Source organism: Jaculus jaculus, chromosome X (genome assembly GCF_020740685.1).
Source record: "Jaculus jaculus isolate mJacJac1 chromosome X, mJacJac1.mat.Y.cur, whole genome shotgun sequence".
Lineage (NCBI taxonomy): Eukaryota > Metazoa > Chordata > Mammalia > Rodentia > Dipodidae > Jaculus > Jaculus jaculus.
In genome coordinates this window covers 116809151-116829495 of record NC_059125.1, presented here as the reverse complement: position 1 = coordinate 116829495, position 20345 = coordinate 116809151, and the positions used below count along the sequence as shown (strand labels likewise).

The 20345-nt window shown below is 39.9% G+C and overlaps 1 protein-coding gene across 2 annotated transcripts; it reads right to left on the bottom strand.

The window, feature by feature from the left end:
• Nucleotides 1–2108: 2108 nt before the first annotated feature.
• Nucleotides 2109–18095, bottom strand: Mcts1 (MCTS1 re-initiation and release factor). Of its 2 annotated transcripts, none has more exons than XM_004653927.3 (6): nt 17761–18095; nt 16243–16395; nt 15499–15596; nt 9558–9691; nt 3387–3454; nt 2109–2315 (listed from the first exon to the last, which is right to left on the bottom strand). In XM_004653927.3, the coding sequence occupies exons 1-6, from the start codon at nt 17769–17771 to the stop codon at nt 2234–2236; spliced, it is 546 nt and encodes a 181-aa protein (XP_004653984.1). In that variant the 5' UTR covers nt 17772–18095; the 3' UTR covers nt 2109–2233. The 2 variants fall into 2 exon arrangements, with proteins under 2 accessions (XP_004653984.1, XP_044996504.1); XM_045140569.1 differs by having other exon boundaries at nt 17857–18095.
• Between the last annotated feature and the right edge of the window lie 2250 nt (nt 18096–20345).

Genomic DNA, 20345 nt, shown 5'->3' with positions numbered 1-20345 from the left:
GGGCGTGGTGGCGCACACCTTTAATCCCAGCACTCGGGAGGCAGAGGTAGGAGGATCGCCGTGAGTTCGAGGCCACCCTGAGACTACATAGTGAATTCCAGGTCAGCCTGAGCCAGAGTTAGACCCTGCCTCGAAAAACCAAAAAAAAAAAAAAAAGAATAAATAACTCAAAAAGGGTGCTACCTTCCCAAATGGGAATACATGAATCTAAAATCAATATAAAATGAGACTAGCCAGGCATGATGGCACACACCTTTAGTCCCAGCACTTGGGAGGCAGAGATAGGAAAATCTCTGTGAGCTCAAGGCCAGTCTGGGCTACAGTGAGACCCTACCTCAAAAAAAAAAGAGAAACTATTGGTTGATGAAAAGCTCTTCTAAAGTATGATTTCTAAATATAATACTGAGGAGAACATTTATACTTTCATCTACCAGGAATAAGTAGAAAACTAAAACAATATGGCAAGCTATAGAATATAACTCACAACAAAAGGAAAATATTAGACATAGAACTTGAAAAGGATATAAGAAGTAAACAATGAGGACATATCTCCAGGATAGGAAAAGATAAGATTTTGGCAGAGATAAGCATTCTAACTCATGAAGACGCAAGAAAAGTTCTCCAAGTCTTATGCCAGCCCAGATGAGATAGTATTCCAAGTTATATTTATTCTCCATGTTCACCAAGAAACTTCTTGTTTATTAACCATTTACCCTATATAGACCTATCATATAAATTAACACATTGAGATTCTAACTGAGAAATCCCCAAGTCTTACAAGTTTCATCCGTGGGAACTCAATTGACAAGCTGAGGATCAGGCCCTGTATCTCTATTCAACTATGTTACTTCCTGGGAGGCCCAGCTGGAACAGCCAGCTGAATAATCTCTCTTTTCACTATCCACCCTCACCTTTCTCACCAACTTATAACTGTAACACAGGTCACCACAATCTTGTAAATGTCTGTATCCATCTGAAAAATAAAATCACATGTCAACGATTGATAACCAACCAAATAAGATGGCTGAGACACTTGCACAATAACAAGGTTGTTAGAAAGAAAGGACTTTATAACCAAGTTCACAACCACCCCTTTAACTCCCAATCAGATTACTGTTCTGACTAAAGCAGGCCCATGTACCTATGATAGGAGATAAACATTTTGGAGGGGATATAGTGGAGTGCAAATTTAGAAATCCAGGCACCTTATGCTATGATCTGATTCAAGGTCAGTCAGTTAAAAAAAACTGACACTTAAACTGATCAAAGCTGTTTACAAAATATACAGGGGGAATAAAAATAAGTTAAGTAAGTTCATAGTGATGAATACAATCAACAAAAGTCATAATGTGTGTGGGAACAGTAAGGCATAACAACTATATTTTTTAAATAATTTAAAGAAAAAAAATAAATTAATAAATTAAGAGACAAATATCACCTAAATGCACCATAGGATCTTGACTGGTGCCTAAGTCAAGCAAATCAATAGTTTATAAAGTTGAAAAAGAGAGAATTGAGGGAATTTAACAAGTCTAGATAATTGATCATATTAGGAAATAACTTTTTAGGTGTGATATAGTATTATGGTTATTTTTTAAAGAACATTTATCTTTGAAAGATAGACATTCAAGTAGTTACAGATGAGGTAATAGGATGTCTGAAATTTGTTTCAAAACACTGTAGGTATGGAGAAGAAAACTGAGGTGTGCATGAAAGAAGATTGGCCATACATTGAAAGTAGGTGATAAATAAAGGAAGGTCCATTATACTAGTCCCCATCCTTGTGAATATATTTGGAACTTTCCATAATGAAAACTTTTGAAACACACACACACACACACACACACAAAAGAAAAGGGGCACTACTGGGTGCCGTTGGATAATGGAATAAAGTTCTAAGTCTATCTTCCAGCCTCATACTTAGACAAATGATCTTAAGAGTCACCATAAACTGGCAAGCACATTTACCAAGTCATCTTATATCACTGCCTAAATAGGACATAAAAATTTTCTGTTTAGTTACTTACCAGATACCTTTTAATGTCCAAGTTTGCCACCCAATTATAACTTGCATTTAAAACTTAAAATAATTTTTGAAGCTAACAGAATTTTAGCATCTGCAGAATTTATTCGGCATAACCACAGAGGCATTGTCTTCATGCTGTCACACACAGACACAAACACAGATACAGCACAATATCCATAGTTAGCCCAAGCACATTCCTTCTGAGGCTCATTTATATGTCTTCATATGCCACAGCCCATCATTTAAATAATGGATATTTTCAATGCCAATTCCTTTGTTGACTTTCTCACTGTAGAAGGGAAAAATACATAAACATGTTTTTTTATGGATTTTATAGTTTTACTTATTCATGGTAAACAATTCAAAGTAACTTGTTATTTTGTAATTATTGAGCTACATGTAGGGAATTTATTGTTATCATAGTTATATTATTGTTTATATTGGATTACAGTACTCTGCTGCACTTCATGGTATTTTTGTTTGTTTGGTTTGTGGTTGTGATGCTGGGGATCAATCAAACCCAGGGTCTCATGCATACTAGCCAAGCACCCTACCTCTGAGGCACATCTCGACCCCTGCAATTCATGCTTTAAATTTTAAAGCTGGGCCATAATGACACATGCCTATAATTCCAGCATGTGAGAGGTAGAGGTGTAGGATCAAAAGTGTAAGGCCATCCCCAGCTACACAATGAGTTCCTGGCTAGCCTGAATTACATGAGACCCTGTCTCAAAAACAATAAATAGAAGTGATTTTAGCAACCAGACAAGCAGGCAGAGTAATGGTATCAATAGACTAGATAAATAACATACTAAACCCCCAAACAGGACTAATTTGGTAATATATATTTATTTATATTTTGGCAGTATTCTATATTTCTTATATCACCAGATAATAATATGCATATTATATGGTGGTAAACTATGTTACTGAGAGAGAGGATCTTGCTATACAGTCCCAGCTGACCTCAAACTCATAATCCTGCTTTAACTCACAAGTGGCTAGGATTATAAGCACATACCACCATACTCAGCTATGTCAAGGGTTTTAAAAACTAGGAGCAAAATATATCTCCATCCCCAATTTAAATCTAAAAACACAATTCCTGAAATACTACATACATACATACATACATACATACATACATACATACATACATACATACATACATGAAATAGCTGTCACAAGGTCTCACTTGAAAATGCTTAAGAAAGAATGTAACCCAGAAGACATAATAGGTTCCAATGGTGCTTAGGTATTTATAAGATGTGGTATGAGAGCAAACTTCACCTGTAACTCTGATGCTTCCTGGGCTGTTACCCTTATTTCAAAACTTAAGGGACCCTAACGTGAGACTTACATATCTTCTGCAGACATCTTCATGACTCCAACACATAAAGCATGCCGTTTTCCTTCTGCCATGATTGCCTGAAAACATAGCTAAGAAAACAATTTCGTTCAAAATAGCTTGGGGAAAGGGAAAGGCATCAAACAATGGCTGTGGCACCACTTTGAACCCACCTTGTGTCCTATCCTAGACTACTGACTCCTTAGGAGCAGAGGCCTAGCAGTCTGTGGGGACACTGTCATTATTTCATAATTACTAAATGAACCAATCTAATAATTTAGTTTCAAGCTAAAAGTCAATATTATAATCCCTTATGAACAAAACAAGAAAAAAAAAAAAAACATCCTCAGCTACACCCTGAGTTACATGAGACTGTCTCAAAAACAATAAATTAATGAAGTGATTTTAGCAATCTGGCAAGTAGGCAGAGCATTTATTTTATTTTTTGAGGTAGGGTTTCACTCTAGACTAGGCTGACCTAGAATTCACTACGTAGTCTCAGGGTGGCCTCAAACTCACGGTGATCCTCCTACCTCTGCCTCCTAGTGCTGGGATTAAAGGCGTGTGCCACCACACCTGGCAGGGCAGAGTAATTTTACATTAAAATTTTACATTAAAAATAATACACAAAAAACCAAGATAAAAAAAAAAACAAAAAAATAATACAAGCTGTGAAATAAATGCCAATTGTTTAGCTATGTTGACCTACAAATGGTGACTTTATGTACAAGACACATTAAAATAGGAATTGTGCTAGAGAGATAGCTCAGCTGTTAAAAGTGCTTGCCTGCAACGCCTGGTGGCCCAGGTTCAATTCTGCAGTGCCCAGACAGATGCACAAAGAGGATCATGCATCTGGAGTTCGTTTACAGTGGCAGGAAGCCCTGGAACCCATATACTCACTCTCTTTTAGTCTGCCTCTTTCAGTCTCTCTCTCAAATATATATGTGTGTGTTGTTTTTTTGAGGTAGGGTTTCACTCTACCCTAGCCTGACCTGGAATTCACTATGTAGTCTCAGGGTGGCCTCAAACTCATGGCGATCCTCCTACCTCTACCTCCCAAGTGCTGGGAGTAAAGGTGTGCACCACCATACTCGGCAAAAGTTTTTTTAAGGTAGGGCCTCACTCTAGCCAAGGCTGACCTGAAACTCACTCTGTGGACATAGGCTGGCCTCAAAATCACAATGATCCTCCTATCTTATGCTCACGTGCTACCACATCTGGCTACAGTGTATACTTTTATTTTTTTAATTTTTTTGTTCATTTTTATTTATTTGAGTGTGAGACAGAGAGAGAGAATGGGTGCACCAGGGCTTCCAGCCACTGCTAATGAACTCCAGATGCATTGCGCCCCCTTGTGCATCTGGCTAACGTGGGTCCTGGGGAATTGAGCCTCGAATGGGGTCCTTAGGCTTCACAGGCAAGTGCTTAACCACTAAGCCATCTCTCCAGCCCTACAGTGTATACTTTTAAAGGGTCAAATACGAGCCAGGCATGGTGACACACACCTTTAATCCCAGCATGCAGGAGGCAGAGGTAGGAGGATTGCAAAGAGTTCAAGGCCAACCTAAGACTAGATAGTGAATTTCAGGTCAGCCTGGGCTAGACTGAGACCCAACCTCATAAAACCAAAAAATAAAATTAACATTAAAAATGGGAAAAATGGCCGGGCATGGTGGTGCATGCCTTTATTCCCAGTACTTAGTAGGCAGAGGTAAGAGGATCACCATGAGTTCGAGGCCACCTTGAGAATACATAGTGAATTCCAGGTCAGCCTGAGCTAGAGTGAAACCCTATCTTGAAAAACAAAAGTAAATAAATAAATAGGAAAAATGGGGCTGGAGAGAGACTTAGTGGTTAAGCGCCTGCCTGTGAAGCCTAAGGACCCGGGTTCGAGGCTCAATTCCCCAGTACCCACACAAGCCAGATACACAAGGTGGCACATGCATGTGGAGTTCATTTTCAGTGGCTGGAGGCCCTGGCGTGCCCATTCTCTCTCTCTCACTGCCTCTTTGTCTCTCTCTCTCTCTTTCAAATAAATAAATAAAAATATTTTACAAAATAGGAAAAAAAATATTTTATATAGTAGTCAGGTATGGTGGGATACACAAATACTTAGCTACTCATGAGACTGAGTTTGAAACCAGACTAATACACAGACACACTGTCTTAACAGCAAAACAAGCAAACAAACAAAAACAAGGTTGGAGGGAGAGCTTAGCAGTTAATGCCCTTGCCTGCAAAGCCAAAGGACCCAGGTTCATTTCCTTAGTACCCAAGTAAAGCCAGATGTGCAGGGTGGCACATGTGTCTGGAGTTCATATGCAGTAGCTAGAGGCCCTGTTATGCCCATTCTTTCCCTCTCTCTCTCCCCTATCTCGCTCAAAAATAAATAAAAATATTGCTGAAGACTCCACATACTTGGGCTGCAAGCCCACAGAAAAATCCTGCTGGAACTGAGCTGATGACCTCCTCCATGTAGACCAGCTGACAGAAAGCTGGAAGAAGCCATTCTACATGTAGTTCAATGGGAGAAAGAAATACCACCAATGAAGATACTCAACAGTGGACAATGCAAGCATTATAATTGGCCAACCAGGCCAAATGAGCCAATGGGTGCAATAGTGGCACGTCTGTCATGGTGGAAACCAACTGCCCTCCAATTGGACTGGAGGCCTGCTCCATGGGGGGGAATACATCTCTGATACTGAAAACTTAAAACAGGGGTAGTCATGAGCCCTAGCGGTATAACATCCTCTGATGTCTGGGTAAATATACATACATACATACATACATATATATATATATATATATATATATATATACACACTATGCTTATCAAACTGTCCAGTAAGCACTTCTCTTAATATTTATATTAATGCTACTCTCACTTTGGGTAGACAATCTTCTCTTTACAGATGACAGTGACCTTGGGATGACTCATAAGGTATCATAGTGCTGGAAAGAAGTGACTGAAGTACTGAGAAACATCTCGATCACACCTTCCAAGGCTCAGGGTCTAATGCGGAAGAGGTGGCAGAAAGAATGTAAGAGCCAAAGGAAGGGTAGGACTCCTTAAAACATGCTCCCCCAGACACAAAATGGCCTGCATATCCATGACCTCACCGTGCCTGACACTACCTACACAAGACCATCATAAGAGGAGGAAAAGATCATGATATCAAAATAAGAGAGACTGATTGAGATGGGGAGGGGATATGATAGAGAATGGAATTTCAAAGGGGAAAGTGAGGGGGAGAGGGAGGGTATTACCATGGGATCTTTTTTATAATCATGGAAAATGTTAATAAAAATTGAGAATAAATAAATAAAGAAAAATATTAAAATAACCTGAGTGTGGTAGCACATGCCTTTAATACCAGCACTTGAAAGGCAGAGGTAGGAAGATTGCTGTTGAGTTCGAGGCTACCCTGAGACTATATAGTGAATCCTAGGTCTGCCTGGGCTAGAGCAAAACCCTACCTCAAAAAAACAAATATACATATGCAAATAAATTGAAATATACATTTCCTTTAGAGAAAACACATTCTGAGGTCCAAATAACTTCCTTAAAGGTAAGATTTTAGGGTGGGCATGGTTGGTGCACACTTGTTACCTGAACATTGGGAGGCTGAGTTAGATCTTCACAAGTTTGAAGCCAGCTTTGGCTATATGATGAGTTTCAGGCCAGCCTGGACTATATAATGAAACCTCTTTATAAAACATGATTTCCACATGTTCTCTCTCATATGTGGATCCTAGCTACAGATGACTGGGCTTCTGCGTGAGAATGAAAATACTTAGTAGCAGAAGCCAGTAAGTTAAAAAGGAGACCTAAAGGGAAGAGAAAGGAAGGGAGGAGGGTGCTTAATAGGTTGATATTGTATATATATAAGTACAATGATTGTTATGGGAAGGTAATATGATGGAGAATGGAATTTCAAAGGAGAAAGTGTGGGGGGAGGGAGGGAATTAACATGGGATATTTTTTATAATCATGGAAAATGTTAATAAAAATCTAAAAATAAATAAATAAATAAATAAATAAATAAATAAATAAAAAGGCAGAGATAGGAGGATTGCTGTGAGTTTGAGGCCAGCCTGAGACTACATAGGGAGTTCCAAGTCAGCCTTGGCTACAGAGAAAACCTACCTCAAAAAAAAAGAAGGGGGGGGGTTGACAAATGGCTTAGCAGTTAAGGCATTTGCCTGTGAAGCCTAAGAACCATGGTTCGATTACCCAAGAACCATGTAAGCCAGATGCACAAGGGAGCGCAGCATGCGTCTGGAGTTTGTTTGCAGTGGCTGGAGGCCCTGACATGTCCATTCTCTTTCTGTCTCTTTCTCTCTCTCAAATAAATAATACATTTATTTTTCTAAAAAAAAAAGAAAAAATGAAAAGGGAATTTTAAAAATAATTTTGAGATACTCCCAATAACTCTCATTCCTAATACAAAATTGTGGGGGGGGGGTGTTGTTATTTGTTTGTTTTGGTTTTTCAAGATTAGCCCAGGATGACCTGTAATTCACTACGTAGTCTCAGGCTGACCTAGAACTATGGTGATCCTCCTACCTCTGCCTCCCAAGTGCTGGGGTTAAAGGTATGTGCCTCTAGCCACTGTGAACAAACACCAGTTGCATAAGCCACCATTTGCTGCCTAAATTATTTTCCTTTCTGAGTGCTTTTACTCTACTGTTTCTGGGCAAGTCAGACTAAACTCAAAAGCGGTATACTGCTGCACAAAAACTTGGTCCAGTCATGTTATCCCTATCCTATTAGTAATCAAATTTCAGATTGCTTCTTGTGTCTGAGAACCTGAGGTCCCAACTAGTCTGCAATGCAATTGGAATTGTTTTATAACTTTTCAACAATTTTCTATGAAACTATTTCGGAACATACACAATTTATCCTCAAGAAAGGAAAAAAAAAAAAAACCACGAATTGGGTAGGCTGGCAACATGTCTGCAGAAGTATCATGAGGTCAAGGCCAGCTTTGCCTGCATACCAAATGTGAAGCCATCCTGGGCTATGTGACACAACACCTTGTTTCATAAATAAAAAAAACAGGGGCTTTACCCCCATCCCCCCACACACACCTGCTGCCTCCCTTATGGCAGGAACTCTCTATACTTGCTCTGTTTTCCTTCTCTTAATCTAATAAAGTTTCTAGAAGCCTTAAAAATATAAAACTAAACAAAGAACTGAAAATGGTTGGTTGGGTGTGACTTTCTCTCTCACTTCTAGTGTTGGCCCAAAGCAAGTCTCCTTCAGTCAGGTGCAGAGGCACATGCTTGTAATCCTAGCACTTGGGAGACTGAAACAGGTAGATTGCTTTAAGTCTGAGGCCCTGGAACACCATTCTATCTTTCTACCTGCTTCCTTCTCTCTAATAAATAAATTACTAAAATATAATAAAAATAATACAAGTCTCCTTCATCTGGGAATGGTGGCAAATGCCTAGAATCCTACTATTCAGGAGACTGAAGCAGGGGAATCAAAAGTTCAAAGCAAAATAATAATAATAATTTCCCACAAAAACTGCATAAATTAGCTTCTTTCCCACAGGAAAAAAAAAAGTTTCAAAGCTGGGCGTGGTGGCACACGCCTTTAATCCCAGCACTCGGGAGGCAGAAGTAGGAGGATCTCTGAGTTTGAGGGCACCCTGAGAATGCAGAGTGAATTCCAGGTCAGCCTGAGCTAGAGTGAGACCCTACCTTGAAGAAAAAAAAAAAGATTCAAACCCAGGGCTGAATAAATGGCTTAGCAGTTAAGGCATTTGTCTGTAAAGCCTAAGGACACCAGTTTGATTCCCCAAGACCCATGTAGTCCAGATGCACAAATGAGCGCATGCGCCTGGAGTTCGTTTGCAGTAGCTAGAGGCCCTGGCTTGCCCATCCTCTCTTTCTCTCTATCTGCCTCTTCCTCTCTTCCTCTCTTTCCCTCTCTCTCTCTCTCAAATACATAAACTATAAAAAAATACTAAAAAAAATGTTCAAAGCCAGTGTGGGCTACATAGTGAGACTTTAGACTCCAAAAAATTAATAAAATAAAACTGAAATTGAACCAGAAAGGTATGGAGTAATAGTGACCTCCAGAAATAGCACACCTAATGTTCTACTGGATGACAGGTTGTTTAGTAATGACAAGAATACAGTAAATACACTTTTCACTGGGAAGGATACAACAATAGTATCTGCTGCAGCAGGGTAAAGCTTAGCCCCAGGAGAAGTTAAGCCTGGACACATGATATTTGCTCCACTTAGGACAAATTTGATGGCTCCTTTATCAACCTGCTGGTGTGGCAAGATAAAAGGATCTAGAAGAAAAGAAATAAAGTAGGTAAGTTACTGACACCTCAAAGAGAAAGGCAAAGAACTTAAACAAATATTTTCCAAAACTACAGTACTCTGACAATACTGCAAATAAAACCAAACCACTATTTTGTGCTAAGAAACTTGGTAAATATTTTTAAGAAAAATAACTGCTGGTGCTAACAATTATGTAGATACTGACATTCTTATATACTTCTGTAAGGCTTGCAAAAATATAAACATTCTTTAGGACTACTAAGTGATGTACAAGGAGAGCCTTGGAAAGGCGTATACTTTTTGACTCAGTAACTCTACTTTTAAGATTTTATCCTAAGGAAAAATGGCATGTACATCAGGTAGGAAAAATACTCATTGCAGCACTAAACACTACTGATGGAAATATACTGAGATCAATAAAAATAATGTAAGAGATAAATGTCCCTAAGTATGTCTGTATGAGTTAAGCATGTCCATAATAAAACCAGGCTTTTAGAAAATACTTAATGCCTTGGGAAATGTTCACAAGATAGCACAAAGTGAAAAAAAGCAGAAACAACTATCAAAAAGATAGGCAGTTACTAGGGCAGGAACACATGAGGAAGGGTGAACAGGTAAAGCACAGAGGACTTGAAGGCAGTAAAATTATTCCATATGATTCTGTAAGAGCGGATAGTTGATGCTAAGTATCTGGGAAAGCCCACACAAGTGTACAACAGGAACCTTCATGAACAATAATATACTAGTACTGGCTCACCAACTGTAACAAGTAACAATGCAAGACTGTGTGTGTATATGTTCATGTGTGTGGGTGCACATGTATGTGTATGTATATAGAGGGCAAAGGACAACATTGAGTGTTGTTCCTTCAGATGCTACCCACCTCTTTTGAGAGATGGTCTCTTCATTAGTCTGGCACTCACCTTATTAGGCTATACTAGCTGGCCGGGGAACCTAAGAGGTAAGTTTGTGTCGGTCTCCCCAAAGCTGGTATTACAATCTCACACCACCAAGCCCTTTTTTGTTTGTTTGCTTTTTTGGTTTTTCGAGGTAGGGTCTCACACTAGCTCAGGCTGACCTGGAATTCACTCTGTAGTCTCAGGGTGGCCTCATCAAACTCACAGCGATCCTCCTACCTCTGCCTCTCCAGTGCTAGGATTAAAGGCGTGCACCACCACGCCTGGCTTAAGCCCATATTGTTTTGAACATGGGTTTCTACGATGGAACTCAGGTCCCCATGTTTGCAAGGTAAGTATTTCATCTACTGAGCTGTCTTCCTGGTCTCCAAATCAAGATTTTAATAACTGTAGTAGTATTTTAATAATACCAGTAGACTGCATAATTACAAAAGGACAAAAAAAAGGCTAGGGTGTAGCTTAGCTACACAGTGCATATTTAGCATACAAAATCCAGGGTCAATACCCAGACAAAAATTATTTATGATCAGTCGTGGTAGCGTATGCCTTTAAATCCCAGCACTAGGGAGACAGAGGTAGGAGGAGCACCGTGAGTTTGAGGCCACCCTGAGACTAAATGGTGAATTCCAGGTCAGACTGAGCTAGAAAGAGCCCCTACCTTGAAAAAAAAATCATTTATGGGCTGGGCGTGTTGGTGCATGCCTTTAATCCCAGCACTAAGGAGGACTGCTGTGAGTTCCAGGCCAGCTTGAGACTACATAGGAAATTCCAAGTCAGCCTGGGCTAGAGTGAGACTTTATCTCAAAAAACAAAAAAAAAATCATATATATATATATATATGTATGTGTATATATATATATATATATATATATATATATATATATATATATATATATATATATATCTCACAGAAAAAACTGGATGTATATATAATGATATATACCAATACAGCGTTTTTAACTTGGCCTTGGAAATACAAGTGATAAATTTCCTATTTCTGTTATTTTCCAGATGTATATACATACTCCTTTAGTAATCATTAAAGGAAGCATGTGTGTGTATACTAAAAACTCAAAACAAAGAATGCTAATGTATTTCAAGCAATGACTCTGGGATAAACTTTTTGAAGCTTCTTGAGGCTCTGCAGAAATAATGACAAGGGACAGGTATGGAAGTACACATCTTTAATCCCAGAACTAGAGAGGCAGAAGTAAGAGGATCAGCCTGGGACTACAGACTGAGTGACTTCCAGGTCAGCCTTGGCAGAAATGAGACTCTACTTTGAAGGAAAAAAAAAAGTGAAGGAAAAAAAAAAAGTCTTAATGTCACCAAAACTTCATTTAAGACTTACTCCCAAGTCGGGCGTGTTGGTGCACACCTTTAATCCCAGCACTTGGGAAGCAGAGGTAGGAGGATCGCCGTGAGTTCGAGGCCACCCTGAGATTCCATAGTGAATTCCAGGTCAGCCTGGGCTAGAGGGAGACCCTACCTCGAAAAACAAAACAAAACAAAACAAAACAAAAAACAAAACAAAAAAAAAAAAAAGGACTTACTCCCAAACCAGGTGGGACACTTCTATAATCCTACCACTAGAAACAGAAGAGCAGAAATTCAAGGCCAGCTTCAGCTATATAGGGAGTATGTTTACAAAAACCTAAAAAACTATTCTTATTGCATCAGACCTAACATCTTCTTAAGAAAACCAGACAGGGGCTGGAGAGATGGCTTAGCGGTTAAGCACTTGCCTGTGAAGCCTAAGGACCCCAGTTCAAGGCTCGATTCCCCAGGACCCACGTTAGCCAGATGCTCAAGGGGACGCGCACATCTGGAGTTCATTTGCAGTGGCTGGAGGCCCTGCCACGCCCATTCTCTCTCTGTCTCTCTGCCTCTTTCTCACTCTGTCTGTTGCTCTCAAATAAATAAATAAACAAATTTAAAAAAAGAAAGAAAACCAGACAGCCAGGCATGGTGGCACATGCCTTTAATATCAGCATTGGGGAGGCTGAGGTAGGAGGATTGCAGAGAGTTTGAGGCCACCCTGAGACTACATAGTGAATTCCAGGTCAGCCTGAGGTAGAGCGAGGTACTACCTTGCAAAAGCAAAAATAAATAAATACCAGACAGACAGGCATAAATTTTATTCTCATTTGAAACTTTCTTACCCACTGGAATTATACTTTCCTTAGATTGTTTGGTAATATATTTAATGTAACAACCTATAAATTTATATACGAAACATTTGGTTTTACAAAAACTGGAGCTGGAGAAATGGCTCAGCAGTTAAAGTGCTTGCCTACAAAGCCTAATGACCTGCGTTTGATTCCCCAGTACCCACATAAAGCCAGATGTACAAAGTGGTACATACATCTGGAGTTCGCCTACATTGGCTAAAGGCTCTGGTACACTCCCATTCTCTCTTTCTCCATCTCCCTCCCTCCCTCCCTCCCTCTCTCTCTGCTTAAAAATAAATAAATAAAAATAAACTGACAACAGGGTCAGGCATGGTAGCACACATCTTTAATCCCAGCACTCGGGAGGTAGAGGCAGGAGGATCCCTGTGAGTTTGAGGCCACCCTGAGACTCCATAGTGAATGCCAGGTCAGCCTGCACTAGAGTGAGACCCTACCTCAAAAAAACCAATAAATATCTTGACCTCAACGCTCAGTTAGTAATAAAAGGGACCCTTTTTTGTTTGTTTTGTTTTGCTTTTCAGGATAAGGTCTCACTGTAGCCCAGGCTGACCTGGCATTCACTATGGAGTCTCAGGGTGTCCTCAAACTGCTTGCAACCCCCATGCCTGGCTCATAAGGACTCTTACATTTAACCAATGTTTTTACCATATGCAGAATTATCTCTGTTAGGGAAATCTACTTACAAATTTAAAAGTCGAGGGCTGGGGATATGGCTCAGCAGTTTAAGACCCTTACTTGCAAAGCCTGCTTGCCCAGCATCCACATAAAGCCAGATGCACAAAGTGGCACATCCATCTAGAGTTCACCTGCAGCAGCAAGAGACCCTGGTACAACCATACTCTCTACCTCACAAATAAGTGCCATATTCTGTCTCTTTCTCTCATAAATAAATAAAAATAATTTAAAGTTTTCAGACTAACCATGAGAACCAGTCCAACAGAGATGGCAACAGACACTGTGGTCACTCAAATAATATCAAAACCAAAATCCAAAGGCTACAGAGAATTCAACGCTAAATCAGATTTCTAATGTGCCAACCAAGGATCAAGGAACACTGAGGAAAAAGGAGTGGAAAGATGGTAAGAGCCACAGGGTGTGTGGGTATGAGTCTCCTGAGGCAAGGTTCCCCTCTAAGCCTCCCCTACAGAGATTGCCTGAGGCCTTCAGGATCCCCCAGTGAAAACCAATAACCCCAGTGAGGAGGACCCTCAATGGAATGGGGGTGAGAGACAGGGAATACAATAGTATAACCTTTACAAAACTAAAATTGAATTTAAAAACAATATTTAAAAGTTGAAAATACTCAAATCCTTTATCAATTTATCAATACATTTTTTTTTGAGGTAGGATCTCACTCTAGCTCAGGCTGACCTGGAATTCACTCTGTAGTCTCAGGGTGGCCTTGAACTTGTGGCAATTCTCCTACTTCTGCCTCCCCAGTGCTGGAATTAAAGGTGTGCAACACCATGCCCAGCTACAATACATTTTTTTTGGTGGGGGGGGTCAAGGTAGGGTCTTACTGTAGCTCAGGCTGATCTGGAATTCACTATGTAGTATCAGGGTGGCCTCAAACTCACGTTGATCCTCCTACCTCTGCCTCCCGAGTGCTGAGATCAAAGGTGTGCACCACCATGCCTGGCTGTCAATACATATTTTTATATTTCATAATTGTTATCTATTCTCCCAGCCAGACTTCAAAAAGGACAGGGGCCATGTCTGTCTGTGTTTCCAAGTAGATTTTCAGTACACAGTTCAGCGCCTGGCATATAATGCTTACCAAACAATTACTGAATGGATGTTTTTAATATTTTATTTTTTAAATTTATTTATTTGAGAGAAAAAGAGGCAGATAGGGAGAGAGACAGAGAGAGAGAACGAATTGGAGACCAGGGCCTCCAGCCATTGAAAACAGACTCCAGACCCATGCACGACCTTGTGCATCTGACTTATGTGGGTCTTGGGGAATTGAAACTGGGTCCTTTGGCTTTGTAGGCAAATGCCTTAACTGCCAAGCCATCTGTCCAGCCTCAGAATGGATTTTTTTTTTTTTTTTTTTTTTTTTTTTTTGGTTTTTCGAGGTAGGGTCTCACTCTGGTCCAGGCTGACCTGGAATTAACTCTGTAGTCTCAGGGTGGCCTTGAACTCACGGCAATCCTCCTACCTCTGCCTCCCGAGTGCTGGGATTAAAGGCGTGCGCCACCACGCCCGGCAGAATGGATTTTTTGTGTGTGTTTCTGTTTTGAATCAGGGTATCACTCTGCAACTCAGCTGACTGAGCATGTGGCAATTCTCCAACTTCCTAAATGCTCAGATTTTAGGCATGAGCTTTTGTTGAATAAATGAATCTTGAGCTTTCTGGATTGCATAATGAGAGAATTTGCATTTTTCAGACTTACCACAAGATGGGCATTCACTTAAGTTTTACATTCCTTATTATCTTTCACAAATAACAACTATCAGAAGTTAATTAAAACCCTTTTGGGGCCGGGCGTAGTGGCGTGCACTTTTAATCCCAGCACTTAGGAGGCAGAGGTAGGAGGATCGCCATAAGTTCGTGGCCACCCTGAGACTACATAGTTAATTCCAGGTTAGTATGAGCTAGAGTGAGACCCTACCTCGAAAAACCAAAAAAATAAATAAATAAAACTCTTTTTGTGTTTTTAACTCCTTTTTATATACCCAAAATAGATTTCTAAGAAGACTTACATTTGTGAAGTAATCTTAGAGTTGGATAAAAAGGGCCTTCTCTTTGTCTAAAAAATAGTAATTCTCCATTTACTGTAAGGATTTCTATATGTTCATGGCTGTAAAACAAATGTCACAAAGTATCAAGTTAGATATTTTCCTTCAGAAATGAACATAAGCCAAATATCCTTTAAATTTATAATACGAAGCATACATATACATTAACCTTTTTTTCCAGTAAAGATCCTGACCAAAACCTAGTTTATATTTTGTTTTCTTATCACACCAATTCAACAGAGAACAAGAGAGATGTGACCCACTACAACCAATTTCATTTCATTGATCTTTTTTTTTCCAAGATAGGGTCTTCTGCTAGACCTGAACTATGGAGTCTCAAGGTGGCCTTGAAGTCCCAGAAATCCTCCCACCTCTACCACCCACGTGCTGGGATTAAAGCTATGTGCCACCACATCTGGCTTTTACATTTCATTTTAATTCCATTGTTACATAACAATAAAACAAATCTCTAAATAACTGAAATTCTGAAAAAAAATCACTTAACTCTTTAATAAACAATACTCAAGGCCACATTTTCATGCACATAAATGTTTGAAATACAAATATGGATAAGTTTTAGAGCTATTCAGTCTATCCCCATCAGTAACCTATCAATCACTAATGTGGAAATAATTTCATTTAGAATGAATGTAATCTAATCTCTAATATTCAACTACCCTAAGCTTTACATGGAAAAAAAGTACTTACCATCGGACAATTTTGACAGGATCTTTCTTAGGCATGATCTGATTAAGCCATGGTTCTATACCTGGAAATTGCTCTATCAACTGATTTTTAATACCTTTAATAACCGAGGTTTTCAACTGGATGCAGTTAGACACATTTTCTTTTTCATCAAATCTGTCAAGTGATTTTTGCAAGGAAAAAAGGAATTACTAAGCAGAAATATTTGAAAACCCGAAAGTATTGCTCTAATTTATCATCTATTCTCAAAAAAGTAGTTAAATGCTTAAAGTAATTGTGATTTTTAAATCCCAGTTTTCTGCTAGCCTACCCAATGTAAGATGAACACTCCAAAATAATACTAAAATAAACTGTTGTGTATACAACAATTATTGGGGAGAAAAACAAGCTATAGTCTATGACAGAATTTGTTATCAGTTACACAAATGCCTCTCCTGAAAACTTATTCAAAGAATAGACTTCCACCAATAATAAAGTGTGTTTAAAAAAAAATAAAACCTCAAGCTGGAGAGATGGCTTAGCGGTTAAGGGCTTGCCTTGTGAAGCCTAAAGACCCCGGTTCGAGGCTCGATTCCCCAGAACCCATGTTAGCCATATGCACAAGGGGGTACATGCATCTGGAGTTCGTTCGCAGTGACTGGAGGCCCTGGCGTGCCAATTCTCTCCCTCTCTCTGTCTCTTTCTCTGTCTGTCGCTCTCAAATAAATAAAAATAAACAATTTTTTTAAAAAAAACTTAAGCAACAAGCATCAACAAGATCAACACAAGCATAGCAAGAAATATAATCGCCCCCTGTCTGACTATATAACCTGCTGTCATTTTTAAGAGATGGGGGTGACATTTCTCTAGATGCAGTTTTACTCAAATGTTCAAGAACAAACCCTCCTTCCTTTGCCCATGTTCCCCCTTTGCTTTTTTTTTTTTTTTTTTTTTTTTTTTTTTTTGCATCGACCAAACCTGGAAGGTAAACCCATTAAGTAGGTTTTTCCTTACACTTACAACAGTATATGGGGCAATCACGTTATTTTCAAGACAAGGTTAATCTGGCAGCTAGGCAATAGGCATGACAGGCCGCTTGCTTCCTGTCACCCAGACGCCTTCACTCCCATGACCCAGGAAGTCAAGCCTTCTCTTACTCAGTTCATAAGTAATAAACATATGGCAGCGAGTGCAGGGTTCCCCTCTCAGCTAAAGAGGATATACCCCTAAAGCACAGTGCAAGGACGTGATTGGTAGAACCCTAGGAATAGATACAGGATTGCGGAACAGGGCAGAAGAAAAGGATAACAAAAAAAGAAACGGCAGTGGGAGAATCGAACCCGCTTAAAGATTAGGGATGGAAAACTTTTTCTAAAAAGTGTTGCAAGTTCCGAGTGAGAGCATAGTACTATAGAAAACCTTAGGGAGTCAGGATGGCAGGGGCGGGGGAGAGAGGAAAGAGGATCTTTGCTCTCACCCTCGGCCCCACCCCCACCCCACCGCCTTTGTGAGCAGCCAAGGGAGGCCACAGCATGTCCTTACTTCTTGAACATGATCCAAGGTGAAGGGGGCGACGATGGGGATGGGCCTAGAATGGGAAAGAAAGTGAATTAAGAGGGGTCAGGCAGGTCCCCTTACACGAGGAAGGCCGGCACTGACAGTCAGAGATGTTGTCGTTATCCGGAAGGTGAGACAGCCACCCGCACTTTACGGCCCTGGGTGAAATCTGACTACTTCCGCTCCTCTGAACTCCACGTCGCCGCTGCTGCCGGCTCCTTTTTCGTAACCGATTCCTCTCCGTTGGGGGCAGCGAAAAGGCGGGACTTCAGAAGGAAGAAGCGATAGAGCCGTTCTTTCTATTTGCGGGATGGGAAGAATAGAAAGGCGGAGTATCAATCAAAGCTATATATATGGTAGTTTCGTCAGTTACGGGTCCCTCAAAGGGTCAAGATTATTCAGTCTTTGTTGTACCAATTATTCTAAATAGTTTGTTATGGAATGGTCTTTGTTTCTTCTATGAAGCAACCGAGTAAATTGATGCATACAGAACATCATATTTTCATGTTAATGTCCTAACGAGTTGTCAGGCTCAGCAAATAAAAATCCAAGACAGTAAAACTTGAATTTCAAATAAAGTGAAACACTTCTGTTTAAATATACCTCAATAATATTTTGGGCATACATGCGCTAAAAAAATAAACCATATTTGTTTGAATTTAATTGAGCGTCCTGTTTTTCATCTGGTAACTATTCATTGGCCATAATAAGGTGACCCTGTGGGATTTTTAAATAAGTCTCTAGGTTTCAGTCCTCTGCTTCATTGCGATACTTGCAACTTGAACTATAAATCAACAGTGTCATTTTCAGCCAGGCCTAGTGGTGCATGCCTGTAATCACAGCACTGTGAGGCTGAAGAAAAAGATTTGAGACTAAAACCAAACCTTTTTTTTAAAAAAAAGGAAAGTAAATTCCCCCCCACTTTTTTTTCGGTTTTTCGAGGTAGGGTCTTACTCTAGCTCAGGCTGACCTGGACTTCACTATGTAATCTCAGGGTGGCTTCGAACTCACGGTGATCCTTCTACCTCTGCCTCCTGAGGGCTGGGATTAAAGGTGTGTACCACCGCACCAGGCGTAAATTCCTTAAAGATATAATAATCCCTGGACAAGCAATACTAAGTCATAATCTGACTGACGAGTTAAATATGTTTTACTTATGCAGTTTATTCTTAAAAAGAGAGGTGCTAGCAAACAAAATTAATCCATTTAAAGGTTTTTATCATCAAACCATTTTATTTTATTTTTTTTAATTTTTATTTAGCTATTTGAGAGAGAGAAGGAATGGATGTGCCAGAGCCTCTAGCCACTACAAATGAATTCCAGACATATGCGCCACCTTGTGCATCTGGCTTAGGTGGGTCCTGGGGAATCCAACCTGGGTACTTTGGCTTGCAGGCAAGCACCTTGACCGCTAAGCCATCTCTTCAGCTTTGAAACCATTTTATTTTCTTTTTGATTCTTTTGAGGTAGGGTCTCACTCTAGTCCAGACTGACCTGATATTCACTATATAGTCTCAGGCTGGTCTTGAATTCACTATGATCCTCCTATTTCTGCCTTCCAAGTGCTGGGATTAAAGGCATGCACCACCATGCCTGACCTAAAGAAATCATTTTAAAGAAAACTTTTAGAAGCCTGAACAGACACTACTTCAAAATATGAAATGAAAGCCAGGCATGGCCTTTAATCCCAGCACTCAGGAGGCAGAGGTAGGAGGATCACCGTGAGTTTGAGGCTACCCTGAGGCTACATAGTTAATTCTAGGTCAGCCTGGACTAGAGTGAAAACCTACCTTGAAAAACAAAACAAAACAAACAAAAATAAGGCAGGTGTGGTGGTGCACCCCTTTAATCCCAGCAGTAGGGAAGTAGGAGGATTGCCATGAGTTCAAGGCCACTCTGAGACTACATAGGGAATTCCAGGTTAGTCTGGGCTACAGCAAACCCCTACCTCAGAAAAAAAACAAAATAAGGGGCTGGAGAGATGGCTAAGTGATTAAGATGCTTGCCTGTAAAGCCAAAGGACCCAGGTTCAATTCCCCAGGAACCATGTAAAGCCAGATGCAAAAGGTGGTGCATGCATCTGGAGTTCATTTGCAGCTACTAGAGGCCCTGGTGCACCCATTCTCTCTCTATCTGCCTCTTTCTCTCTCAAATAAATAAATAAATATTTTAAAGAAAAAAATATGAAATAAGGGAACACTGGCCTGTAAGACAAATACACCAGTCACTCCAGGGGGCAAATACTCTAGACCACATTGGGGAGATGGATCATTAGAGCAATCTTAACAAATAGTACTATGTATTTAAATTGTTCAATTATATGTGAACAATTGATTGGTACCATGCCTCAATTTGTCTTGATTCTTTGGTAGCAGTAATCTTCAAATTATAATTTGGTGTTTCCAAATCAAATCTGCATGAACAATTATGGTTGTCTTTGTAAATTAATAATTTGATATTCTGGTCTAGATATCAGTCTCTTGTGAAAACCCTTGGCATGAATCTGAATTCCTAGTATCAATCAACTCTATGCCATTTAGAACACTGAGTTTATGAATATACAAAACTGA